General features: G+C 58.7%; 1 protein-coding gene across 1 annotated transcript in view; it reads left to right on the top strand.

Moving 5' to 3' along the window:
* Positions 1-27,513, top strand: part of LOC144718583 (regulatory-associated protein of mTOR-like) — a 63,641-nt gene that overhangs the window by 31,345 nt on the left and 4,783 nt on the right. Inside the window, exons 11-26 of the mRNA XM_078593957.1 lie at positions 3,535-3,610; positions 6,034-6,135; positions 6,486-6,569; positions 7,027-7,137; positions 7,633-7,707; positions 9,159-9,224; positions 9,815-10,006; positions 10,355-10,495; positions 11,390-11,510; positions 16,753-16,905; positions 18,046-18,114; positions 20,755-20,913; positions 21,119-21,237; positions 22,679-22,785; positions 23,575-23,902; positions 27,266-27,379. Of these exons, the coding sequence (XP_078450083.1) occupies positions 3,535-3,610; positions 6,034-6,135; positions 6,486-6,569; positions 7,027-7,137; positions 7,633-7,707; positions 9,159-9,224; positions 9,815-10,006; positions 10,355-10,495; positions 11,390-11,510; positions 16,753-16,905; positions 18,046-18,114; positions 20,755-20,913; positions 21,119-21,237; positions 22,679-22,785; positions 23,575-23,902; positions 27,266-27,379 (2,017 nt within the window). The remainder of the gene's footprint in view (positions 1-3,534; positions 3,611-6,033; positions 6,136-6,485; positions 6,570-7,026; positions 7,138-7,632; positions 7,708-9,158; positions 9,225-9,814; positions 10,007-10,354; positions 10,496-11,389; positions 11,511-16,752; positions 16,906-18,045; positions 18,115-20,754; positions 20,914-21,118; positions 21,238-22,678; positions 22,786-23,574; positions 23,903-27,265; positions 27,380-27,513) is intronic.

Below are 27,513 nucleotides of genomic sequence, written 5' to 3'. Positions count from 1 at the left end.
TCCTCCCGTCCCCCCCCAACGGAAATTTGTCCCAGCGCAAAGCGACGGCTGGCAGACGTTAGATTTTCGGCGCATCGAGGTGCAACATCTTCCCCGTTGACTTTTTGGCCGCGACGATTGAAAAATATCTCTTCCCCTTTATTTTTTTATTTGTTGCACCGCCACCCCCCCCCCCCCCACGACTACCCCCCCAACTACCCCCCCCCCCAACTACCCCCCCCCCTCCAACTACCTCCCCCCCTCGTGTGCTCTTTTCGCCTCTCCAGAGTTTCATTCCGGTTGTGTGTCCCGATATTGGAAAGTTGTCACGACGAGACAAATTCATTTCCGCTCGCGAGTGGGGCCCGCTATTGTTAGAGAACGGCCCTGGAAATTGTCAGGGCCCCCCCCCCCCCCCCCCTTTTAGTGTACATCTCATTCACGCTATTCATGCATAGCCCCGGTGATCAGCGCGTTCCCTGCGAGTCGATGGAATGGAATTGTTCTTTTAAAATCTCGGAAGCTGGATTTTGGCCAAATTTATTAAAAATAATGAGAGTTCTTAGCCATGTGATGGAGAGTTCTTAGCTGTGTGATGGGAGAAAACGAGGGACCGAACACGAATATACTTTTGTCTGGGAAAGGTCGAGGTACCGCAAGATGCTGGGGGCAGACAGCACATTTTTTTTTTATTCATTCATATTTATTTAAGGCAGCGAAATGAAGCAATCGGAGAATCCGATGCCAATTTTGTTGAGTAAATATGGACAGAGCCAAGGTGCAAAATCGACGGGGGGGGGGGGTTGATTGATGAAGACTCTAAAAGCTGCTGATTTATTTGAACTCTGGTTTTAAACTTAACTGGGGCCTGGCAGTAGCGTGCTCGCCTGCCTCGTTGCAGAAGTTCACGGTTCGAATCCTGCGTCTGCCTTGGTTATTTTATGTACGTTGTGCGTACGTATGTTGAACTTCTTTCGCACCGTACGTAGGCAACCGTGCTAATCACAGGTTTGGGGGAAGGACAACAAACGTTGGGTCTTTGTGTGAGTCTGTGGGTCTCTGTGTCAGTCTATGGGTCTCTGTGCGAGTCTATGGGTCTCTGTGAGTCTATGGTGCTCTGTGTGAGTCTATGGTGCTCTGTGTGATTCTATGGTGCTCTGTGTCAGTCTATGGTGCTCTGTGTGATTCTATGGTGCTCTGTGTCAGTCTATGGGTCTCTGTGTGAGTCTATGGGTCTCTGTGTGAGTCTATGGTGCTCTGTGTGGTTCTATGGGTCTCTGTGTGAGTCTATGAGTCTCTGTGTGGTTCTATGGGTCTCTGTGTGAGTATGGGTCTCTGTGTGAGTCTGTGGTGCTCTGTGTCAGTCTATGGGTCTCTGTGTGAGTCTATGGGTATCTGTGTGAGTCTATGGGTCTCTGTGTGAGTCTATGGGTCTCTGTGTGAGTTTATGGTGCTCTGTGTGGTTCTATGGGTCTCTGCGTGAGTCTATGGGTCTCTGTGTGGTTCTATGGATCTGTGTGAGTCTGTGGTGCTCTGTGTGAGTCTGTGGTGCTCTGTGTGAGTTTCTGGGTCTCTGTGTGAGTCTATGGGTCTTTGTACGAGTTTATTGGTCTCGGTGTGAGTCTATGGGTCTCTGTGTCAGTCTATGTATGTATGTTTAACTTCTTTCTCACCGTACGTAGCCAACCGTGCTAATCAGAGGCGCGAGCGAAGGACAGCAAACTGAACACAAAAAGCACTTGTGAAGAAATTAGTTTTCAATTTTAATGTACAAGTGCATAGCTGCAGCTGCTTCCTTATATCGGAAGAAAGCGCGGTGACCGTCTTTGTTCGACGGCCAGCCAACAGCCGACGCTGCTGCGAGGACGGGACCCGGAGTTCGCGTGATGGTTTACGCTCCTTGACGAGAAAGGCGAGGTTTTTCGCGCTTCATTTGCGGCGAGCGCTTTTGTGTGTGTGCGTGACGAGCGCGACCCGTCGACAATAGAACACGCGCCGTCTCTCGCTTCGCAGCGGACGCTGAAAAAAATCCCGCCAATGTAATTCGCGTGCCCGTCGTCGGGGTTAAAAGTTTGCCGACGTTTTAAAAAGCTGACGCAGCGAATCACTCGGTTGGAGAATGTACGTACAGCAACCGTATCTTCTTGGTTCTTTCGGTAAAGTCACGTAGAAAGGATAATAATAAAATAATAAAAATAAAACATAATAAAATAATTATCACAACGTTTCGGCCACAATGCAAGCAGCTGTCCTCAGGTGAAGAACAGGTCTGTCGGAAAGACAGCGTCTGTCTTTGACCTGAGGACGGCTGCTTGCGTTGTGGCCGAAACTAAAGACAGGTCCGTCTTTCCGACAGACCTGTTCTTCACCTGAGGACGGCTGCTTGCGTTGTGGCCGAAACGTCGTGAGAATTATTTTATTATCTTTTATTTTTATTATTTTATTATCTCCCTTCTACGTGACTTTACCAAAAGAACCAAGAAGATGAATCCCTGCAGTCACGAAAGCTTTAAATCGAAAAGCAACCGTATCGTTGCCCCGCTCCACCCCCACCTCCCGTCAAGATTTGGCGGCGGGAGCCTCCAGAAAAAGAATGGGTGAAGCTCGGCGAGGCTTTCCCGGGTACACGAGTGGAGTAAGAATAGTAAAATGAAAGAAGAGCACGGCAATTACGAGGTCCTCTTGATTCGGTGGTGATCATGACGACGGTGATGCTGCCGCTGCTGATGGTGATTGTGATGATTTTACGTTTGTGCCCCGTTGACAATAATCTCAATTTGAACTCGCGACCTCACAGCTCCGAGTTTTTGCTGAACAACTCATTTGACCCTAGCTCGTGGCCGCGCGTGGATTCTTCCCGTGCGCTGGTGCTCTCGTTGGGCTATTAGGCGCCGGGCGTGCGACCGAATGTTCGGCGCCTCTCACGTTCTCGTTCTCCCTTGCGCTGCATTGTGCACGCACACACACACGCACGGACACGCACACGCACGTACACACACGCACGGACACACGCACGGACACACACGCACGGACACGCACACGCACACGCACGGACACGCACGCACGGACACACACTCACGGACACACACGCACGGACACACGCACGGACACGCACACGCACGGACACGCACGCACGGACACACACGCACGTACACACACGCACGGACACACACGCACGGACACACACGCACGGACACACACGCACGGACACACACGCACGGACACACACGCACGTACACACACGCACGCACGGACACACACGCACGGACACACACGCACGGACACACACGCACGGACACACACGCACGGACACACACGCACGGACACACACGCACGGACACACACGCACGGACACACACGCACGGACACACACGCACGGACACACACGCACGTACACACACGCACGGACACACACGCACGGACACACGCACGGACACACACGCACGCTCATGCACGGACGCACATACATGGACACGCGCGCACGGACACACGCACGGATACTCACTCTCATACGCACACATGGACACACGCACGGACGCACGCACGGACACACAGGCAGGCGTGGGATCTTGCCGTGGACATCTGCCTCTCCCAGCTGCCGACCATCATCGAGGATAGCAACGCATTCAGGGTCTGTTCAGCCTCCCTCCCTCCCTCCCTTTCTACCTACCTCTCTCCCTCCCTCCCTTCCATCCCTCCCTCCCTTCCATCCCTCCCTCCCTTCCATCCCTCCCTCCCTCCCTTCCATCCCTCCCTCCCTCCCTTCCCTTCCCTCCCTTTCTACCTCCCTCCCTCCCTCCCTTCCATCCCTCCCTCCCTCCCTTTCTACCTCCCGTCCCTTCCATCCCACGTGTGAATATTCCGTGAGGGCCGCTGAGCCCCCCGTACGAAGGGTTGGGGGCAGGGGGGGGGCCGTGAGTGATCGCGTCTTTTGCGCCAAAGCCGATCTGCGGGTGCGATTGAAGCGGGGGGGGGGTGGTGGGGGGGTGGTATGGGGGTCGTCTGAGGTGAGATGGCGACGATGATGAAACGGCGACGACGGTGAGGAGGCCATGAGGGTGCTCGGCGGGACGATGGGAATGATTTCCTACTTGAAATGTCCGGACACGTATTTTTGGCGGGCGGTCGTTACGTGCACGGGGGCTGTACGCGCAGTAGACACTAATGAAGAAGCTGCAAGCACGTGCATTTCTGTGTGCTTGAGCGTGTGTGTGTGTGAGAGCGTGTGCGTGTGTGCATGAGCGCGTGTCTGTACGTGAGCTTGCGTGTGTTGCGTGCGTGCGTGCGTGAGCGTGTGTGAGTATGCGTGTGTGCATCTGTGTGCTTGAGCGTGTGAGCGTGTGTGTGTGTGTGCATGAGCGCGTGTCTGTACGTGAGCTTGCGTGTTTGTGTGAGCGTGCATCTGTGTGCGTGAGCGTGTGTGTGCGCGTGCGTGTGAGCATGCATGTGTGTGCGTGAGCATGTGTGTCTGTGCGTGAGCTTGCGTGTTTGTGTGAGCGTGCATCTGTGTGCGTGAGCGTGTGTGTGCGCGTGCGTGTGAGCATGCATGTGTGTGCGTGAGCATGTGTGTCTGTACGTGAGCTTGCGTGTTTGTGTGAGCGTGCATCTGTGTGCGTGAGCGTGTGTGTGCGCGTGCGTGTGAGCATGTGTGTCTGTGCGTGAGCGTGCGTGTGTGCACGAGCGGCAGGTTAGTGGTTAGCGAGCTGCAGTACGAACCCAGCGACTTGAATTCGATTCCCGCTCACAGCGAGAAACTTGCAGATATCAGAACCGGTCCTGGGCTTCCCCTAGGTCGACTGAGCCACTGTATAAACATCGCCACTGGGGAGACAAAGGCGGTCGGGCGTGGTGCTGGCCACCCACCCCCTCGTGTGCCACAGTGCCGCTTGTCTCAAGTGTTAACGCTATGAGGGGGGTGTTTGTGTGCGCCTCTGGGGAGCGGTGGCGCAGTGGTTAGCGCGCTGCGCTACGAATCCTGCGACCCGAGTTTAATTCCTGCTCACGGCCGCCAACACCGTTGACGAATATCTCAATTGGTGCTGGGCCTCCCCTAGGTCGACTCAGCCTTAAATTAGTACCTGGTGTGGTTTGTAAACATCGGGATTGGGGAGGCAAAAGGCAACCGGGCGTGGTGCTGGCCACCCAGCACATGATTGTGCTTTGCCGGCCTTCGTAGGGCGCTCGCTAATAGCACTCGCCCCAACAGTCTGTTAGAGGCTATACAGGAGGTCTTTGTTGTATTATATGCTGATGTCATTGATGGTTACCGGTGAAGCGTGTGGCGTGTGCCATGATTGTTCGTGCTTGTATTCTCTGACAGATTTTGACAGTGTGTGCGTGTGTGCGTGTGTGTGCGTGTGTTTGCGCGAACGTGTGCCTGGTGGTGGCTGTTGGTGGTGCATGCGTGTGTTTGACAGCTGGTGTGTTAGTGACGAATGTTGACAATGCGTGTGTGCGACAGTTGTTGGCGTGTGTGTGTGTGACGGTTGTTGATGACGTCTGTGTGTGTGACGGTTGTTGACGGCGTGTGTGTGTGACGGTTGTTGACGGCGTGTGTGTGTGTGTGTGTGACGATTGTTGACGGCGTGTGTGACGGTTGATGGTGGTGTGAGTGTGACGGTTGTTGGCGGTGTGTGTGCGCGAGTGTGTGAGTGACGGTTTTGGCGGTGTGTGTGTGAGTGTGACAGTTTTGGCGGCGTGTGTGCGCGAGTGTGTGAGTGACAGTTTTGGCGGTGTGTGTGTGAGTGTGACAGTTTTGGCGGCGTGTGTGCGCGAGTGTGTGAGTGACAGTTTTGGCGGTGTGTGTGTGAGTGTGACAGTTTTGGCGGCGTGTGTGCGCGAGTGTGTGAGTGACGGTTTTGGCGGCGTGTGTGTGCGAGTGTGTGAGTGACGGTTGTTGGCGGTGTGTGTGTGCGAGTGTGTGAGTGACGGTTGTGGCGGTGTGTGTGTGCGAGTGTGTTAGTGACGGTTGTTGGAGGCGCGTGTGTGTCGGTTGCTGTTGGTGGTGTGTGCGTGCGTGTGCGCCCGCCTGTGTGTTGCCCGTGCGCCCCACAGAACAGCCCATTCTTCGCCGAGCAGCTGACCGCGTTCCAGGTGTGGCTGACGATCGGCGTGGAGAACAGGAACCCCCCCGAGCAGCTGCCGATCGTCCTGCAGGTGAGCAAGGACCCCTTCTCCTGGCCTCCGCCCCCCCTCCCCTTCACCTTGTGATTGGCAACCGCTTACTTTGACCACCGCACTTACCCCAGGCAGACTCTGCACTCTTGCGGCACCATGCTGCCCTGTGTTAATGTTTTATTCTGCCTTGAACTCCTTTACCTCTCCCCCCTTCCTCCTCCTCTCCCTCCCACTCACTCACCCTTCGATCTACCCCCCCTCCCTTCAATCGTCTTCCGCCTCCGCCTCCTCTTCTTCTTCCTCCCCTCTACTCCCACCCCCTCGTACTCATCCTTCACCTCTTCTCCATCCTCCTCCACCCCGTCCATGTCCCCGTGTAATGCGCCCAGGTGCTGCTCAGCCAGGTGCATCGCCTGCGAGCGCTCGACCTCCTGGGACGCTTCCTGGACCTGGGCCCCTGGGCCGTGAGCCTGGTGAGGGGTCCCCCACCCCACATCGCTGCTGCTGCTGTGCTGCTGCTGGTGTGGTGCTGTTTGTGCTGTTTGTGCTGCTGGAGCTGATGGTGCTGCTGCTGTGTTCGCACCCCCAACGAGGAAGCAGACCCGAGCCGCGGTGGGCAGATCCGGTAGGGCTCGTTGGGTGGAGCGGTGGTGTGCGGCGGTCGGCATGCTCGGCTACAAACACAGCAACCCGAGTTCGATTTCCTGTCCAATCCGGCCTTTAGCCTCCGCGTGGTTGACCTTCGCTTAAGCCTGTACCTGTGTAAACGTCAGCGCCAGGGAGACAAAGGCGGCCGGGGCGTGATGCTCACTGCACCACCACCCCCTTTGCCTTTTTGGCCTTCATATTTACTTAACGGCACTTGCCCCAACCGTTTGTTGAGGCTGCACATGGCTTTACCTTTGTCCGCGTGTGTGTGTGTGCGTGCAGGCGCTATCCGTAGGGATCTTCCCGTACGTGCTGAAGCTGCTGCAGAGCTCGGCCCGCGAGTTGCGCCCCCTCCTCGTCTTCATCTGGGCCAAAATCCTGGCCGTCGACAGCGTACGTACGCCCGTGCACGCATGTGTGTGTGTACGGGGAGCGGTTAGCGCGATGCGCTACGAACGAGGCGGGCCGAATTTGATTCCCACTCACGGCCAACACCAGTGATGGATTATCTGAACCGGTTCTGGGCCTCCCCTAGGTTAACTCAGCCTCAAATGAGTACCTGGTGCGATGTGTAAACATCGCCACTCGGGAAACAAAGGCGGCCGGGTGTGTTTCTGGCCACCCACCCCCTCGTGTACCGTTCCGGCCTTCATAGGTGCTCGTTAACAGCACTTGGCCCAACAGTCTGTTAAGGCTACACGGGGGATCTTTGTCTGTGGTTTGGCCACAGCAACATTGCCACTGTAGCACGGTGCCATCCCGTGCCTCGGTAACAACATCTGCCTGGGTAACGCCGCTCACCTCCGTGGTAATGCTGGGGTATCGCCGGGGTAACGCCGAGGTATCGGCGTGTTAACCGTACGTTATCTCCTCCGCCGTGTGTAACAGTCTTGCCAGGCAGACCTCGTCAAGGATGGCGGACACAAGTACTTCCTGTCGGTGCTGGCCGACCCCTACATGCCCGTAAGCACTTCCTGTTTGTGCTCGTGATCACCGACCACCGTCCCTGCTCGCTCTTCACTTGAGGCAGGCTGTGCACTTGCGGAGCCAGTGGGGGGGGTGGGGTGGCATGTGCCCCCCCCCCCCCCCCCCAATGATCCAATCGAAATCCCTACTTTCCATCGGATCATTTTGGGTTTATTAGTAATCAATCGGCATTTTGTGAGCCCCACTGCCACTGTGAAGCATATTATCATGTGCCAGGGACTCGTGCAGCGCTGTCGCTCCCCAGCACAGACAGACAGACACGCACACGTGCACGCACTCGCGTCCGTACAAGTCGATGTTTCCACAACACAGACAGACACGTACGCACGCACGCGCGCATGCACTCAAGCACACACACGCGTGCGCGCACTCGCGTCCGTACAAGTCGATGTTTCCACAACACAGACAGACACGTACGCACGCACGCGCGCACGCGCGCATGCACACACGCACACACGCACACACACGCGTGCGCGCACTCGCGTCCGTACAAGTCGACCGCGGCAGGCGCAGCAAGACGTCGGTGCGATCCGCGTGGGGGGGCAACTCCTCTCTCTCTCTCTCTCTGTGTGTCAACAATCAGCGGGAGGATGAGGAGGAACCGAGGAGATGGCACACAAATTGAAAATATTTCCCTGCAGTGATGCGGGCAGCGGGGAGCAGGATTGATTATCGACGACTCACTCAGCTGGGGGTAGCCCCCCCCCCCCCCCCCCCTTGAGCTGTGCTTGGCGTTAATGAGAATCACCGAGCGGTTGGCGAGATTAAAATCCAGGGAAACGACAGCGACAGCCCTGGTGACCTCTAACCCCGACCGCTCGTCCCTTTCCCCCTCCGAGCTTATCAGAATCAGAATATTTTTTATTTACGCTGCAGGAGGAATCCGATGGGCTAGAAAGTTCTTTTCACAGATGTTCGGTAGGGGCCGGTAAGAACGTGACAGCAGCACAGCAGCACGATCGTAGTGCCAAGTTCAAGAAAGGTTAGGGGCGAGGGCTCGGGGTTGCGGAGGAGAGTTGGGAGGTTTCGTGGGTGTTTCCGCCGCATTTGGCTTCTGGAGCGAGCGCTAAGAGGCGGCGAGTGTCGAGCGCCGTCGACGGGGCCTTGCGTCGGCGTCGCGGTCGGGGAGTCGCGGCTGTGGATTTATACGTTTTGCGGTGGGTCGCGGGTTGTTGCTGGGATTTAGTGTTCGGACGGAGGTTAGTGTGGGCTCGATTAGGCTCACCGTTGGCGTTGGGTTCGATGTTTAATCGGTGTTCACGTTTAAGCAAGGGCGAGGTATTAGGCTGAAGTTTGGACTCGGCGTGATGGTGGACGCTGGCGGTGGACGCTGGCGGTGGACGCTGCGTGACGGTAAATGCTGTATGACGGTGGATGCCGCGTGATGGTTGACACCGTGCGTGCGTGTCTCCCTGCACTTCCTCCAGGCCGACCACCGCACGATGGCAGCCTTCGTCCTCGCTGTCATCGTCAACAACTACCTGACGGGACAGGTGAGGGGGCGGGGCGGTGTGGGGGGGCGGGATGGGGGGGGGATTGGGGGGGGGGCAAAGGCTATCACCTGGTGGAGTGAGCGATGCCAAGTCTCCGAGAGAGTTCCCAGTCGGGTCGGATAGCGGTTCTGCGTGGGACGAGGTGACGGCTCTCTGGTCGTACCGAGCCACGGATCTAATCGATCCGCGTTGAAGCCACAATGATGGTGAGCGTCTCCGTGGAGACGGTGGACCAGATGAGCGGACGGGACGCATCTGTCCTTCCTGCATCATTTCAGCAGCATTGGTTCAGCGCAAGCAAACTCTGGACCAGTTTTGGCATTCGTTGCCTCATCAGCAGAGGCCATGATCATACTTCCGTTCCAGATACACACTCTCCTCCGTAACGCTGCTGCTGCTTCCGCTCCCGCTGGTGCCACTGCTCTTGCTACTGCTTGTTGCACTCCTACTGCTGGTGCCGCTGCTGTTGGTGCTTCTGCTCCTGTTGGTGGTGCTGCTGCTGCTGCCGCTACCACGGCTGCTTGTTCCGCCCCGGCTGCCTGTTCCGCTCCCTGATTTTGCTGCTGCTGGTGCTGCTGCTGCTGCTGCAGGAGGTGTGCCTGCAGGGCAGCCTGATCGCCATCTGCCTGGAGCAGCTCAACGACCCCCACCCGCTGCTGCGCCACTGGGTGGCCGTGTGCCTGGGCCGCATGTGGCAGCACTTCGACGCGGCGCGCTGGTGCGGCGTGCGCGACTCGGCGCACGAGAAGCTCTACTTGCTGCTCTCCGACCCGCTGCCCGAGGTACTGAGCCCGCGTGCGTGTCGCCGTGGCGACGTGCGTACGTGTCGCCGCGGTAATGTGTACGTGTCGCCGTGGCGACATGCATACGTGTCGCAGCGGTAATGCACGTGTGTTGCGTGGTGGTGTGGTTGTGCTGCGTGGTTGTGTGGTTGTGGTGGTGTGGTTGTGCTGTGTGGTGGTGTGGTTGTGCTGCCTGGTGGTGTAGTTGTGGTGGTGTGGTTGTGCTGCGTGGTGGTGTGGTTGTGGTGGTGTGGTTGTGCTGTGTGGTGGTGTGGTTGTGCTGCCTGGTGGTGTGGTTGTGCTGCGTGGTGGTGTAACGCGTTTGTGCGGTTGCCGGTGCGACGCTAGGTGCGCAGCGCGGCCGTGTTTGCGCTCGGCACATTCATCGGGAACTCGGGGGAGCGGAGCGACCAAGCCACCACCCTCGACCACAACGTCGCCATGACCGTCGCCCAGCTGCTCAACGACGGCAGCCCCATCGTCCGCAAGGTCGGCACCGCCGCCGTCCAACAGTGGATAGGTCACAGCTGATGATGATGACGATTATGACGATCGTGACGATGGCTCAGGCCACCGATAGGCGAATTTCTCCAGACCAAGCTCATTTCAGCAGGGAGATGCTTTGAGTTGCACACAGAAAAAATGTAAAATAACGAGTTTGGCCTGTGGCCTCAGCTGCACGTATTTTATTCTACGCTTCTGGTACCCAAACTCAGCAGGGAAATTCAACCTCTCCAGGCCCCACCCTTCTTCTGCAGGCCCCACCTTTTCCTCTGCAGGCTCCACCTCTTCCTCTTTAGGCCCAACTCCTAACTAATCAGGCTCCATCTCCGCTTGCTCTTTCAGATCCGTGCTTTCCTATTTAAGACCCGCCCCTTAATTCTTTAGACCCTGCCTCTTCCCATTTTAAGCCCCGCCCTTTCCCCCCGGAGGCGGGGTTGAGGTAGTGGTGGGCGGGGCAAGTTGGGGGGTAGGGGTGGGGCCGGGGGGGGATGAAAAATATAACTTGCGGCCCTTTCGTCAAGAGGTTTTTTCCTGGGTTTTCCGCGACCATAATCCACTGCCGTATTGGATAGAGCGTTTCCCCCCTCGCACGTGTGGAGATTTCTCCGGGAGCTCTGGTTTCCTCTCACTCGGCCGGTAACACCTTAATGTGTAACGGACCGCAGAGCTTGGGGGAGGGGGATTTTGTGCCGGCGTCCCACCACGTGGCTGCCGCGTTGCCCGCTAACTCTGCGGTTCCTCCTCCTGGCGCCCCTTTGAGTCGCTCCGTCTCCAAGAGAGCGAGCGCGTTGCAAGTTGAAATGATAATTATAACATTGATGCACCCTCCAGCCTGCGATGACCCCCTAACCGCGAACCTTCACGCGACCCGTGTGGCAGGAGATGGTGGTGGCGCTGCACTACCTGGTGGTGCAGTACGAGGTGAACTTCTGCACGGTGGCGCTGCAGTTCCTGGAGGAGGAGCGCAACCACCCGGCGCTGTCGCCCGCCACCTTCGCAGGTACCGCTGCCCAGCCCGCCGCGTCTCCTCTCCGTCTGGACCCCCACCCCTTCCCCCCACATCACCCCCCCCCCACTGCCGCCTCATATCCCAGTACAGGAGGACTGCATTCGAGCGGGGTCCACATTCCAGCGGAATAATTTTTGTTGTTCAGTTTCCGTGTTTGTTTATTCCCGGGCGACTAGCGGGTTCGGAGTTTGGTCAAAGCCACGTGGCAGCAGCGGTCAACCGCAAGCCTTGCTCGCTGACAGCAGAGCAACACGGTGCGTCCAAAATTATGGCGTTGTTGACTATGATGATAATGATGATGGTAATGATCACTGATGACAATGTTGTTTATGATAATGGTGGCGATGACAAGCGGTGATGAAAATGGTGGTGGTAATGTTTATGGGGATGTTTGGTGGTGGTGGTGATGATGATGACGGCACGGAGCAACTTTTTGCCCTGCGACCGTCATCCGATTAAGGCCGTCGTCAAGAGCTGGACAAAGGCAGATTCAGTGGTGGGGGGGTTGGGAGGTGTGGGCAATTAAAATACAAATTTCTATTGAATACACTTTTAAATTTCCCATTCACCGAGGATTGTGATAAAACCATCAATGCCGCTGCACATGATTGTTAATCTCTCCTCCTGGGAGGGAGCCCAGGAGTCAAGCCGACGCTCTCGCCTGCGATCGCTTTTGACGTGGCCAAAGCGAGCCGCTCTTAATTCACCCATCCACACTGCCGCAACGGCATCGTCTCATTTCGTTATTTCATTAAAGGTCGCGTTCCCGGGCTCAGCGGTAGAGCGAGTGGCTGGTTGCGGGGGCGGGGGTGTGGTGTAGTGGTGGGGGGGGGGGGAGTTCAGGGGGGGTGCAGGAGGGGAGGGTGTGCCTCCTACCATCATGTCTCCGGGCGAGGGGGGTGGATAAAATTAGTACCAATTTTTGGAGACGCCAACAGTTGTTGTCCCTATGTTGTGACTACTCCGCTACCGTACCCTCGGATAGTGAAATTTCCAACCATCACCCGAACGTTCGTTTGGGCGGGAAATGACCTGAGACCTATTTTTTTAAATATATTTCTTAAAACCTTTTCCTGATTGTGGCTGATGACCGTGCATCAACGTGCTGCGCACGCAACCATCACACTCTGCTCAATTGAGTGTTTGATTTGTTTTTGGTGAGGCAAGCACGGCATTCTGGGAGTTAGCCACGTGATCCCCCTGGGTGGTCGATTAACAACGCGGGGAAATGAGGAGGGCTTAATTGGCGATGGGGGGGAAATTTAATTACGTCCACCATTTTTTTCACGATGAAAAAAATGAAGAATAGGATTTACCCTTTCTGGAAATAGAACGGGAGAAGATGTTCACACACCGAATAGACCACGCACCTTTCGCAAGGCATCGAGTCTGCATTAACCACACGTCGTGGCAAAAACATGCAACCTAAGGTGCTCTGATAAAATATGCACCGTCTTTGAAACTGATTGGCCTACACCGGTGTATCGTCTTGATGCTGCCAAAAAAGGTCCCACAGACAATTTATTTATTAATTAATGTCATTTTAACGGAAAAACATCACACTAATTATTTGTTAAACATAATTTTGGTTTCTATTTTTTAATAATTTTATAATTTTTGAAACTGATTAAATTGATTGCATTCATTAAATTGATTAAAAAATTTCAATCCCGGGTGTGTAAGTGACGGCAGGGAAATGAGGGCGAGCAAAGGGGAGGGTGGGTGGGGGGGAGCGTGGCGGTGCCGTCGTGCGCGCTGGCGATCGCACGCCCACGCTTGCTCGACAAGCGCTGGGCGCACGCACTCACGTACGCACGCACTCACGCACGCACTCACGTACGCACGCACTCGCGTACGCACGCACGCACTCACGTACGCACGCACTCACGTACGCACGCACGCACTCACGCACGCACTCACGCACTCGCGTACGCACTCACGCACTCACTCACGCACTCACGCACGCACTCACGCACTCACGCACGCACTCACGCACTCGCGTACGCACTCACGCACTCACTCGCGCACTCACGCACGCACTCACGCACTCACGCACTCACGCACGCACTCACGCACTCGCGTACGCACTCACGCACTCACTCGCGCACTCACGCACGCACTCGCGCACTCACGCACTCACGCACGCACTCACGCACTCGCGTACGCACTCACGCACTCACTCACGCACTCGCGTACTCACGCACTCACGCACTCACGCACGCACGCACTCACGCACTCGCGTACGCACTCACGCACTCACTCACTCACGCACTCGCGTACTCACGCACTCACGCACTCACGCACTCGCGTACGCACTCACGCAGCACGCACTCACGCACTCGCGTACGCACTCACGCACTCACTCACTCACGCACTCGCGTACTCACGCACTCACGCACTCACGCACTCGCGTACGCACTCACGCACGCATGCACTCACGCACTCGCGTACGCACTCACGCACTCACGCACTCACGCACTCGCGTACGCACTCACGCACGCATGCACTCACGCACTCGCGTACTCACGCACTCACGCACTCGCGTACGCACTCACGCACGCATGCACTCACGCACTCGCGTACGCACTCACGCACTCACTCACTCACGCACTCGCGTACTCACGCACTCACGTACGCACTCACGCACTCGCGTACGCACTCACGCACTCACTCACTCACGCACTCGCGTACTCACGCACTCACGCACGCACGCACGCACTCACGCACTCGCGTACGCACTCACGCACGCACTCGCGTACGCACTCACGCAATCACTCACTCGCGCACTCACGCACTCACGCACTCGCGTACGCACTCACGCAGCACGCACTCACGCACTCGCGTACGCACTCACGCACTCACTCACTCACGCACTCACGCATTCACGTACGCATGCACTCACGTACGCACTCACGCACTCACGTACGCACGCACTCACGCACTCACGCACTCACGCACTCACGTACGCACGCACTCACGTACGCACTCACGCACTCACGCACTCACGCACTCACGTACGCACTCACGCACGCACTCACGCACTCACGTACGTACGCACGCACTCACGCACTCGCGTACGCACTCACGTACGCACGCACTCACGTACGCACTCACTCACGCACGCACTCGCGTACGCACTCACGCACTCGCGTACGCACTCACGTACGCACGCACTCACGCACGCACTCACTCACGCACGCACTCGCGTACGCACTCACGTACGCACTCACGCACTCACGTACGCACTCACGCACTCACGCACTCACGCACTCACGTACGCACTCACGCACTCACGCACTCACGCACGCACTCACGCACTCACGTACGCACGCACTCACGTACGCACTCACGTACGCACTCACGTACGCACGCACTCACTCACGCACGCACTCGCGTACGCACGCACTCACGTACGCACTCACGCACTCACGCACTCACGCACGCACGCACTCACGTACGCACGCACTCACGTACGCACGCACTCACTCACGCACGCACTCGCGTACGCACGCACTCACGTACGCACTCACGCACTCACGCACTCACGTACGCACGCACTCACGTACGCACGCACTCACGTACGCACGCACTCACGTACGCACGCACTCACGTACGCACTCACGCACTCACGCACTCGCACGCACGCACTCACGTACGCACGCACTCACGTACGCACGCACTCACGTACGCACGCACTCACGTACGCACTCACGCACTCACGCACTCACGCACATACGCACGCACTCACGTACGCACGCACTCACGCACTCACGCACGCACTCACGCACTCACGTACGCACGCACTCACGCACTCACTCACGCACGCACGCACGTACTCACGCACTCACACACTCACGCACTCGCGTACGCACTCACGCACTCACGCACTCACGTACGCACGCACTCACGTACGCACTCACTCATGCACGCACTCGCGTACGCACTCACGCACTCACGCACTCACGTACGCACGCACTCACTCACGCACGCACTCACGCACTCACTCACGCACTCGCGTACGCACGCACTCACGCACTCACGCACTCACGCACTCACGCACGCACTCACGCACTCACGCACTCGCGCACGCACTCACGCACGCACGCACGCACTCACGCACGCACGCACTCACGCACGCACTCACGCACTCACGCACGCACTCACGCACTCACACACTCACGCACTCGCGTACGCACTCACGCCTCTCGCCGCTCTGGGGCCCATTGCTGGAAATTCCACGTTCCTGTGTCAGGTGGCAGTTTTCATCTTCGGCCGCAACTGCTGTTGATCTCCTTGCGATGTGGTGCCGGTCGTTTATCAACCGCAAAGGATTACTGCGGCTGCCGCTGCCGGTAGTAATCATGGTGATGGTGATGATGGTGATGATGGTGATGATGATGGTGATGATGGTGATGATGGTGGTTGCCAGTCGGGCACTCTGACCTCAGCGCCGCAACGGAGGGATTCTCGCTTTGACGCGTGCACTGTGGGGTATTTGGCGTGTCGCTCCGTGCGTCCGCGTTCGCCCGCAGACTTTCCGCTCGCGTTGCCGTCGACCGCAGGGGAGCGCGCCGCGTTGGGTGGGGCGGGGTGGGGGGGGGGGTCAAGAGGTCGCGATGGCATCTGCGCCATCGTTCGTTGGACCCCCTTCACCACTTGTTTTTCTCCGTGACCCAATTCACTCGTTGACCCACGACCAATCAAGGCTCGTTAACACCCGCCGTGATTTTCTGTCCTCGCACCGTCACTTTTTTCTCTCCGATTGTTTTGTTTTCCATCTCACCGAATCCTCCTCTTCCTCCTCCACCACCACCTCTGCCTCTCTGCGTCTTCCTTGTCGCGGCGCCGGCGGTGGAAAGCGGTCGCGGTCGTCACGATCGCCCAGACGATAGCGGGAGAGAGATCGACTCGTCTGGTGAAACTCTCCGCTATGAATAAGGATAACGGTCTGAAACGTTAGGTTTACCGTATATGTGCGTGTCTATTTGGATTGCGTAATTCACTTCCAAGCGCCCTTGCTTGAAGCTATTTGGATTGTGGGGATGGTTCAAGGAGTTCAAATTCCAGGGCCCAGGTTCCACGTTTAGTGATTTAGATTCCGGGTTTCAGGGTGCGGGTGGGTGAGGGGTCAAGGTACCTGACGAACCAGGCCCACGTCCCTTGCCGCCCCGACGACCCCAAACCACCCCCCTCCTCCCGCACCCCCCGCACCTCCCACGCCGTACCCCCCCAGACCCCCCCGGCAGCCTGACGCCGGCGCGGGAGGGGCTGGCGTCGTCGCGCCTGCGCCCCGTGAGCTCGTACGGCAACCTGCGCGCCATCGGCAACGCGGCGACGGCCCGCAGCCTCAACAAGTCGCTGCAGAACCTCAGTCTCAGCGAGGATGGTAAGCGGTGTCGCTCACGCCCCCCCCCCTTCCGTCATCCCCTCCATTTCACGAGCGCCACCTCCCAAAACTTTATACGCCCCCCGACCCTGCCCTCCACCGCCACCCAATGCCACCACCGCCCGCCACCAGCAGCAGCAACAGCAGCAGCAGCGCTAGCATACCGAGAGTGCTAGCTAGGGATCGTACGGGGTTATCGGAACGTCGGAGAAGGGACGACGATGGGAGGAGGGAATCCCGAAGGGGAGCGGTGCGAAGGGAGAAGCAGAGAGAGAAGCGAGGCGACCTGCAGCGGTGAGCGCGTTGAGCGCAGTTCCGGACGAGAGGAGAGTCGGGGGGGTGGAGGGGGGGGTTAGCATTGCAGAGACATCATAACAGCATTGTAAATCAGGGGGGCGAAGACTGCGGTCGTCGTGGTAACGGGAGTGACGCGGCAGTGGCTGAGCGATGGCGAGAGGTTGACTGGCACGACGCTGCAGAGCATGTCGGGAAAAACTGCGGGGGCTCCGCCGCGGGGCGTGACGGCACAGCTCCTCCGCCGTCGCTGAGTGGCGGTGGTGGTCGCAGACTAACAAACGGAAATCTGAAACGGAGCGGCTCGTAACGTCGATATGTACCCATATGTAGCTGTAACGTTTGTGTTCCCACGTGTAGCTGTGACGTTAACACGTTCCCACGTGTAGCTGTAACGTTGATACGTTCCCATGTGTAGCTGTCACCTCCCCAGAAGCTCAATGGGCAGGCCCTCGCCCGGGTAATTCAAGCGGGTAGCATCAGCAAGTCGGTACTGGACTTTGTAGCTCATCAGATTCCTCCAGTATGAAAATAAAATTCTGATTCTGATCACCTCGTAGAGGGAAATGGATGAGCGGTCAGGGTTAGAGGTCACCAGGGCTGTCGCTGGATTTTAATCTCGCCCACCGCTCGCGTAATTCCACGTCCCTCTTCCACCTCTTGAAAGAAAAACACAAACTACAAACGCTTTGACCCAGAGTTTTTGATCTCGTCCGAGGGTTGCCGCTGCGATGCGTCACCCTTTGCTGCCTGAGCGTCACTGCTTTGCCCAAAGCTCAGAGGAAGGTGCATGGTGGCTAGCCTCGTGTGATGCCGGAAAACTCTCACACCCCTTGGCACGCTCAGCTTTGCAGCGTGCTTGCGTGCGGAGTTTGTGTCGCGTGGACTCGGCGGCGAACAAAGAGCGCGACGTCGGTGGGTTACCAGCCGCGCCGCGAGCGTCAGCGTTTCCGCCTCATCGCGCCTCTCTCCCGCCCCACACACGTCTGCCTCTGCCCCCTGCCATCCTGTCCTTAGCCCCTCGCCCCCCCCCACTTCGCCGCCCCCACTCCCTGCTGCGGCGTCGCTTTCTCTGCCCTGCCGCTTCCTATCGCTCTGCACGTTAACAAACGCCAAGGCCCGGTCCACGCGCGAGGCTCTTGCCGCCGTCCGTGTCGTCAGGGAGAAATTGTCGCCCCGACGACGGCGCCGTCGATTCCAACCGACGATCCGCTCCGACCGCCACCCCGAAAGCGCCTTCGGCGAGATCCGAGAAGCCTCAATCCACAACGGTTCGACGTCGCTTCTTGTGACGCCGCTTACTCCGTTAATTAAAGGCTGGTTGGCTGGCGGGGGTGCAGGGCATCAAGCGGGAAGTGACGTCGTCATCACGCTCACCTCTGATTGGCCCGTCCAATTACGGCCACGACGCCTCCAGTCTTGGCGTCACCGCCCGGCGGCGAGCGATGCCTGCTACAGAATCCGGCAATGAATAAAAAAAAATGTAAATAAAAAAAAGTGTCCGCGTGTGGACTGGGCTCTCCGCGGTGGCCCGCCAGCTTTGCCACGCCGCGCCGGTCGGTCGGTTTGGCGCCGTGCCGGCGGCGCTCCGTCGCCTCCGCTTGCGCCCGGCTTGCGCCGCTCACGGGAGCGGGGAGGGGCGGCCACCCTGAAGGCAGAACGTGGATGCGTAATGTCCAGCTTTGTGGCCGAACGAGTGGGTTGTGTGCGCCGGGCTCTCCGGCACGGGCGCCGAAACTTCCCCGGTGATGCCGTAGCGCACCGGCGTCATCGTCGCTGCGAGGCGCCGCTCCCCGTACGTTGTAGCGCGGTGTCGGCGCAGCGCCGTTACGTTACTAGACTAACCAGGTACGGCCCACGGAGCTACACAGCTCTTTTTCAGAAACGACCTGGCTATCACAAATTACAAGCGCAACGAAGTGGCTTATCGTCACGTGGAAATTTATAGCAACCAGATACTTTAAACGTTTGATGTTGATTCTAAATCCGGAGCGAAAAACCGGAGGGTCTGGAGAAAAATCCACGCGGCAGGCGTCAAGGTTGGGATTGAACCCACAACCTCCTGCATACCGGGCGACGTAGTTAACATCTTGCCAACGTCGGTGCCCCGCTCATGAAAGTCACTTAAACGTTTTTTTTCTTCAACAAAGCCTCACGCTTCTGCGGGAGAGTCCGCGACGCACAGCCCGGCTGTGTAGCTATAAGAGAAGAGTCGTCGTCGGCTTGTTGAGTTGTGTCTTCCCTAAGCATCCCTCGCTTACCTGTGTGTGTGTGCGTGCGCACGGCACTTGCACCAACAGTCTGTTAAGGTTACACAGAGATCTTTGTCTTGCACAGCTGGGTGGGGTTTCATGGTAGGTATGTGGAGTGTGTGTATACACTGTGTACAGGTATTCATCTTCTTGGTTCTTTCGGTAAAGTCACGTAGAAGGGAAATAATAAAATAATAAAAATCAAACATTATAAAATATTATATTATTATATTTTTTAATATGCTTTTATTATATTATTTTATTATGTTTTACTTTTATTATTTTATTATTTCCCTTCTACGTGACTTCACCGAAAGAACCAAGAAGATGAATCTCTGCAGTCACGAAAGCTTTAAGTCAAAATGTGTACAGGTATTTTGCGTGCGTGCGTGCGTGCTGCGTGCGGTGCTGCGTGCTCACGGCCAAGGGGAACTCTCCTGCTCACGGATAAGCGAGCGCCTAACGACGCACACAATGCTAGGACCGCGCCGTGCACGATTTGCAAATGTTTCGATGATCGCAATGCGGACGTCACCTTGGGGCCGACGCGCCAAATTGAGAAGAAGCAAATGGCGCGGAACGTTGAGACCGACCGCAACTTGCCAAGAAACACAACCTCGGTGGAAATTAATCCTGACCCCAAATTGTGGCGATTTCCCAGGTGAGCCGATCATTGCATGGCGGCCAATAAAGTTCGTCCAATCTTTGTTATGCATTCACAATGGCCATCACCAGAGGAGGAGTCCGCCCCTCTGCTCATTCTAAATATATATTATTTATCCTTTTGAGCATTTGCCCCGGAAGGCCTCGCCGAGTCCCAAGACTCTGTTCTTTCAGGAGGGTCCCGTCGAGGTTTTTTTTCTACAGAACGGTGGTGAAGATGAGTGAGCCTTGCAAGTGGAAATTCAGATCGAGTAATTTGCGGTGGAATTCTTTTTGGAATGAGATCTGGCACGTTCAGACGGCAGCGCCGGCACGCGACGGCCTGCTCTGGCCACCGACATCCCGGGACCCGTCGGCGCGCCCGCCGCGAAGAGGACGGCTCGCAGCATTATTACGGTTAACACAATCGGCGCGGCAACAATAACCGAGGGCGGCCGCTGGCTTCGAAGCGCGAACCTCCCGCGACGAACACGGCGCCCGCCCGCTCTAGGCCACGCCGCGGCACAAACGAATTGAGCAGAGAGACTGACGAGCGGCAGGGAGACGCGAACTTCACGCAGCTACATTGGGCGAGATAACGACGGCGACCTCCGACCTCCCCCCCCCCCACCCCGTGATCGCCCTCCCCTCGTCTGCGCAGGCGGCGGCGGCGGAGCGATGACATCGCCGCCGCTGAACGTGAGCGGCGGGAGCAGCAGCACGGCGAGCAGCCCCGACGGGGAGGAGCTCATCCTCACGTACGACACCGTCGACAAGATGCGCCGCGTCAGCTCCTACAGCGCCCTCAACTCGCTCATCGGTGCGGGCAGGGGTGGGTGAGGTGGGGAGGAGGGCTGTGGGTTGTAGGTGGGAGAAGAGGTCGGGTGGGTGGGGGGTGTGGGGCAGGTGCAGGAAGAGGTTGAGTTTGGTGGTGTGTGGCTGCGTGTGGGTGCTCGCTAACAGCACTTGCCCCAACATTATGTTAACGCCGCACGGTGGATCTTTGCCTTTGTGCGCGTGCGCAGGGATCTCGTTTAACAGCGTGTACACTCAGATCTGGCGCGTGCTGCTGCACATGGCCGTGGACCCCTGCCCCGAGGTGTCCGACATGGCCATGCGGACGCTCAACTCCGTCGCGTGGAAGGTGCGCGCACACACACGTACACGCACACACACACACGTGCACACGCACACATGCGCACAGCCACATACACACGTGTATCGCTGGTGCGCTCTCTCCACTCGTGCACGCTGACATGCACATGCTTGTTACGCAGCGAGATTTGGACCCCCGCGGCTTCGCGGTTCGTGGTCCTTTGGCCTGGAACTCACCTACCCACTGACTCACCTACTCACCCACTCACCTAGTCAGTGGTCCTTTGGCCTGGAACTCACCTACCCACTGACTCCCCTACTCACCCACTCACCTACTCAGAGGTCCTTTGGCCTGGAACTCACCTACCCACTGACTCACCTACTCACCCACTCACCTACTCAGCATTCCATCGGCCCAGACACATTTAACCAGTTCAGTAAAAATGCAAGACCGAACTGTTTTATAGATCTTACAATGTACGAATGTTTCGCACTTGAGATAACCTAGGTCAGGGGTCGGCAACCAAAATAACAAGAGGAGCCATTTCTTTCCAGTTCGGTACAAAATTAAGTATTTCAAGAGCCGCAATGCATCTATGTACATACGTACATATCGTCAAGAAGCAGCCCGTAAAGAGCCGCATGCGGCTCCGGAGCCGTAGGTTGCCGACCCCTGACCTAGGTGATAAGAGTTGTGCACTAACCCCGAACCATGTCCTCAGTGCGTCTGACGGAATTCAACGTCAAGGAGTCGGGGTTGAGTGATGATGCAGCATGCACTGATTCACTGCAGTCACTATGTCGCCCATGGTCAATTGCCTGCTTGTCCCTATCCGGTCGCTACTACTACCCTTGAACATTTTTAATTGATTCCTCCACCAATGCTGAAGACTCGGTCGACCAGACACAGACTGCTTGGTCTCATCCATCACACTGTTCACACACCACCATCACCACACTGGAGGTCATAACTCACTCACCCACTCACTCAATCACTCTCCTACCCACTAACACACTCATCCACCACACTACAGGTCACAACAACTCACTCACCCACTGACTCAATCAATCACTCACTTACCCACACACTCACCCACTACACTGCAGGTCACAACAACTCACTCACCCGCTCGCTCACTCACTCACCCATTCACTCACTCACCCACCCACTAACACACTCACCCACCACACTGCTGGTCACAACAACTGACTCACTGAATTACTCACCCACACTGCAGGTCGCCTCACTTCTCTTTCCGTTTCTTCCCTCGCACCGTTCCACTTTGGAATTCCCTCCTCCCATCATCGCCATCAACAACATCAACAACATAGCACTTCCGGAGCATTGACGACAACCTCGCACGCACGCGTTTGTGTGTTTGCGTGCTCTCCCTTATTTACCGTTTACAACTTTAAACGCGCCGTTCGCCCGCCGTGCTCGCCGATAACCCTCACTGCGACCTCCCGCTGTGCCCGTGCCGCGTTTGAAGACGACCGTCAGCGGGCGACCTCAGCGTGTCTCCGAGTCGTCGCTGACCCACTCGGCGCCGGCAAGCCCCACCAACCGCACGCCGATTGCCGCGGCCCACGGCAGCAGGTACGGCGAGCACGCCGCCGACGGGCAGAGACGGTCACGGCGCGCTCTCGGACACGCTCGTGCGGCCGTCTGGAACGCGCTCTTCCTTCCGATATTCGGAAGCCACTTGAGCCGTACATTTCTAAATCATCTAGGCCAGGGTTCAGCAGCCTGCGGCTCCGAAGCCGCATGCGGCTTTCTAAGGACCTAAATAAATAATGTCACAAATCGACTGATTTGTGACGTTATTTTTTTAGGGCCACCGTCTCGTAGTCACGTGCATTGCGGCGCTTGAAATAAGGATTTTTTTTTGACCGAATATAAAAAAAATGGCTCTTCTTGTTATTGTGATCGCCAACCCCTGGTCTAGATTAAAAACTCGTTTCCTTAGAACTGCTTTTTGTGTTTAGTTTGGCGTCCTTCCTCTGCACCTCCGACTAGCATGGTTGGATACGTATGGTGCGAAAGAAGTTCAACATGAATACATACGCAAACTCGGGTCATGCTCGCAGCGGCTAACCATCGATAACAAAGATGGTCACCGCATCGCGGGCTCTCAGGCGCACTTCTGTGGCCGTCTGGAACGCTCTTCCGATATTATAAAGCCACTGGAGATGTGCACTTTTAAATCTAGATGAAAAAAAAAATTTCTTTACAACTGCTATTCGTGTTTAATTTATTGTCCTTCCACCCACACCTCCGATTAGCGCGATTGGCTACGTACGGTGCGAAAGAAGTTCAGTATACACACACTCACACACGCGTTAAAAACGTTGTTCACGGTTTGACCTTTCACCCGTCACTCCCCAGGTCCCCCCACCCACCGCCGCCCCCAACCCCTCACCCCCCGACCCCCTCCCACCCCTCCCACTGCGACCGCACGGGCGCCTTCCAGGGGGCGAGCCCGGCGGGATCGGCGGGGGAGGGCACCCCCGTCAGCGGCGGGCGCCACGGCTCGAGCGTCGGGCTCTCCGCCGTCCCGCTCGGCTCTGGTCACGCGGGGGCGACGATGGCCGTGGCGGTCGCTCCGTCTCCACGCGAGTTGACCGCGCAGCGCGGAGCCGTCGCGGCGCCGGGCGTCCAGTTCACTTACCAGTTCTCGCGCTCGCGCAAGATGTTCGACAAGGGGCCCGACAAGGTGAGCTGGCGACGCGCCCGTCGTGCCGGCAGAGCGCACACTCGCGCAAACTGCACGGACGATGCAAACTGGACGGACGATGCAAACTGGACGGACGATGCAAACTGCACGGACGATGCAAACGGGACTGACGATGCAAACTCGAAGGACGATGCAAACTGCACGGACGATGCAAACGGGACTGACGATGCGACTGCGCATCGAGAGGGAGAGAGAGAGAGAAAGTAATATGATGAGGGATAAAGTGATGAGAGAAAAAGTGATGAGGTGATGAGAGAAATGTTAAGTATTTATTTAAGGTAATGCATTTAAAAGGGCAACATTATTATCCGTGAAATTTGCTCTTCAAGAGCACCTCCGAATAACGAGGGGACGCCATAGGAGAGTAGACTCGCGAACCGTGGACGTTCTCTTAGTTTAAGCGTCGGAGGGGGGGGGGGGTTACTCGGGAGGTCGGAACCTCAGAGCCGCCCCTCCTGGGTTGAAACCCTGGAGTTCGAGCCGCGTGCCCTGCCTGCTTGCGATGAAATCCACCGGGTTCTCGAGTGCGGCCACCGACGACTGCACAGCAACAACAACGAAAACCACCGTGTAAAAAAAAAATGTGGTTCTGCACTTCATTGGATAAATGTTCAGCTGCGAGAATTTCAAAATGTTAGTTTAGGCTGTCGTGCGACGAACACGCGGGCGGGCGGGCAGGCAGGCGGGGGTGAGTGCGCTGCCCGTTACCGCGTATGGGTCAGAGGTCACTTTAAGGAGTTAGCTCTGCGATATCCACTTCTGTGGCTCTGTGAGAGCTCCGAATGGAATCCCCCTTCATCTCGCGGCGCGACGTGGGTTCAATAATATTAATAACAACATTAACCCCACGCTTGCGGTGTCAGTGTCGTCCCCTCCTGGGGTCGTTCCCTCTCGCGTGGCTCACTCACGATTCCCTGACCACCTCGCTCTCCCCTCGCTCTCCCCTCGCTCTCCCCTCCCTCTCCCCCCCGCTCTCCCCCTCGCTCTCCCCCCCCCTCTCCCCTCGCTCTCCCCCCGCTCTCTCCCCTCGCTCTCCCCCCCCTCTCCCCCCCCCTCTCCCTTCGCTCTCCCCCCGCTCTCCCCTCGCTCTCCCCCCGCTCTCCCCCCGCTCTCCCCCTCGCTCTCCCCTCGCTCTCCCCCTCGCTCTCCCCCCCGCTCTCCCCTCGCTCTCCCCCTCGCTCTCCCCCTCGCTCTCCCCTCGCTCTCCCCCCCGCTCTCCCCCTCCCTCTCCCCTCCCTCTCCCCCCGCTCTCCCCCTCCCTCTCCCCTCGCTCTCCCCCTCGCTCTCCCCCCGCTCTCCCCCTCGCTCTCCCCCTCACTCTCCCCTCGCTCTCCCCCCCGCTCTCCCCTCGCTCTCCCCTCGCTCTCCCCCCGCTCTCCCCTCGCTCTCCCCTCCCTCTCCCCTCGCTCTCCCCTCGCTCTCCCCCCGCTCTCCCCCCGCTCTCCCCCTCGCTCTCCCCCCGCTCTCCCCTCGCTCTCCCCTCCCTCTCCCCTCGCTCTCCCCCTCCCTCTCCCCCCGCTCTCCCCTCGCTCTCCCCCTCGCTCTCCCCCCGCTCTCCCCTCCCTCTCCCCTCGCTCTCCCCTCCCTCTCCCTCGCTCCTCGCTCTCCCCTCGCTCTCCCCCTCGCTCTCCCCCCCGCTCTCCCCCCTCGCTCTCCTCTCCCCTCGCTCTCCCCCTCCCTCTCCCCTCGCTCTCGCTCCCCTCGCTCTCCCTCTCCCCTCGCTCTCCCCTCCCTCTCCCCCCGCCTCTCCCCTCGGCTCTCCCCCCCCTCTCCCCCTCGCTCTCCCCCCCGCTCTCCCCCTCGCTCTCCCCCCCCCCTCTCCCCTCGCTCTCCCCCCGCTCTCCCTCCCCTCGCTCTCCCCCCCCCTCTCCCCTCGCTCTCCCCCCCCTCTCCCCTCGCTCTCCCCCTCCCTCTCCCCCCGCTCTCCCCTCGCTCTCCCCCCCTCTCCCCTCGCTCTCCCCCCCGCTCTCCCCTCGCTCTCCCCCCGCTCTCCCCCCGCTCTCCCTCGCTCTCCCCTCGCTCTCCCCTCGCTCTCCCCCCGCTCTCCCCCTCGCTCTCCCCTCGCCTCTCCCCGCTCTCCCCCTCTCTCCCCTCGCTCTCCCCTCGCTCTCCCCCGCTCTCCCCTCCCGCTCTCCCCCTCGCTCTCCCCCTCCCTCTCCCCTCGCTCTCCCCTCCCTCTCCCCCGCTCTCCCCTCGCTCTCCCCCTCGCTCTCCCCTCGCTCTCCCCTCCGCTCTCCCCCCCGCTCTCCCCTCGCTCTCCCCCTCCCTCTCCCCTCGCTCTCCCCTCCGCTCTCCCCCCGCTCTCCCCTCGCTCTCCCCCCCCCTCTCCCCCTCGCTCTCCCCCCGCTCTCCCCCTCGCTCTCCCCCCTCTCCCCCTCCGCTCTCCCCTCGCCTCTCCCCCTCGCTCTCCCCTCGCTCTCCCCCTCGCTCTCCCCTCCCGCTCTCCCCTCCGCTCTCCCCCTCGTCTCCCCTCGCTCTCCCCTCGCTCTCCCCCCGCTCTCCCTCGCTCTCCTCCCTCTCGCTCTCCCCCCGCTCTCCCCTCGCTCTCCCCTCCCTCTCCCCCCGCTCTCCCTCGCTTCCCTCCCTCTCCTCGCTTTCCCCTCCCTCTCCCCTCGCTCTCCCCCTTGCTCTCCCCTCGCTCTCCCCCTCGCTCTCCCCCCCCTCTCCCCTCCCTCTCCCCTCCCTATCCCCTCCCTCTCCCCTCCCTCTCCCCTCGCTCTCCCTCTCCCCTCGCTCTCCCCCTCCCTCTCCCCCCCCCTCTCCCCTTCCTCTCCCCTCCCTCTCCCCTCGCTCTCCCCTCTCCCCTCGCTCTCCCCTCCCTCTCCCCTCGCTCTCCCCCTCGCTCTCCCCTCGTTCTCCCCCCGCTCTCCCCTCCCTCTCCCCCCGCTCTCCCCTCGCTCTCCCCTCCCTCTCCCCTCGCTCTCCCCTTGCTCTCTCCTCGCTCTCCCCTCGCTCTCCCCCCCCCTCTCCCCTCCCTCTCCCCTCCCGATCCCCTCCCCTCTCCCCTCCCTCTCCCTCGCTCTCCCTCTCCCCTCGCTCTCCCCCTCCCTCTCCCCCCCCCTCTCCCCTTCCTCTCCCCTCCCTCTCCCCTCCCTCTCCCCTCCCTCTCCCCTCGCTCTCCCCCTCCCTCTCCCCTCCCCTCTCCCCTCGCTCTCCCTCTCCCCCTCGCTCTCCCCTCCCTCTCCCCTCGCTCTCCCCTCCCTCTCCCCTGCCGTTGTCCTCCCTCTCCCCTCGCTCTCCCCTCGCTCTCCCCCTCCCTCTCCCCTGCCGTTGTCCTCCCTCTCCCCTCGCTCTCCCTCTCCCCTCCCTCTCCCCTGCCGTTGTCCTCCCGTGCCGGGCCAGGCGACCGAGGATGGCGAGGACGGCGCGCTGCCCCACAGGCCGGCCGCCTGCCTCGCGCTGCACACCGGCTTCTGTGACTGGAGTACCAAGTACTTCACGCAGTCTGTCATGAAGGTACCGCCACCAGCCACAAGCCCCGCGACTCCCCCCCCCTGCATTCTTCTCAGCCTCCCACCCCCCCCACTGATCTTAGCCAAACAAATAAAGGGGGCGTGTCACACGACTACTCGATACAAGTACCGATTACC

This window comes from Lampetra planeri, chromosome 5, assembly GCF_965212315.1.
Source record: "Lampetra planeri chromosome 5, kcLamPlan1.2.h2, whole genome shotgun sequence".
In the NCBI taxonomy this organism is placed as follows: Eukaryota; Metazoa; Chordata; class Hyperoartia; order Petromyzontiformes; family Petromyzontidae; genus Lampetra; species Lampetra planeri.
The sequence above is the reverse complement of the archived record's forward strand: the minus strand, read 5'-3'. Positions and strand labels throughout refer to the sequence as shown.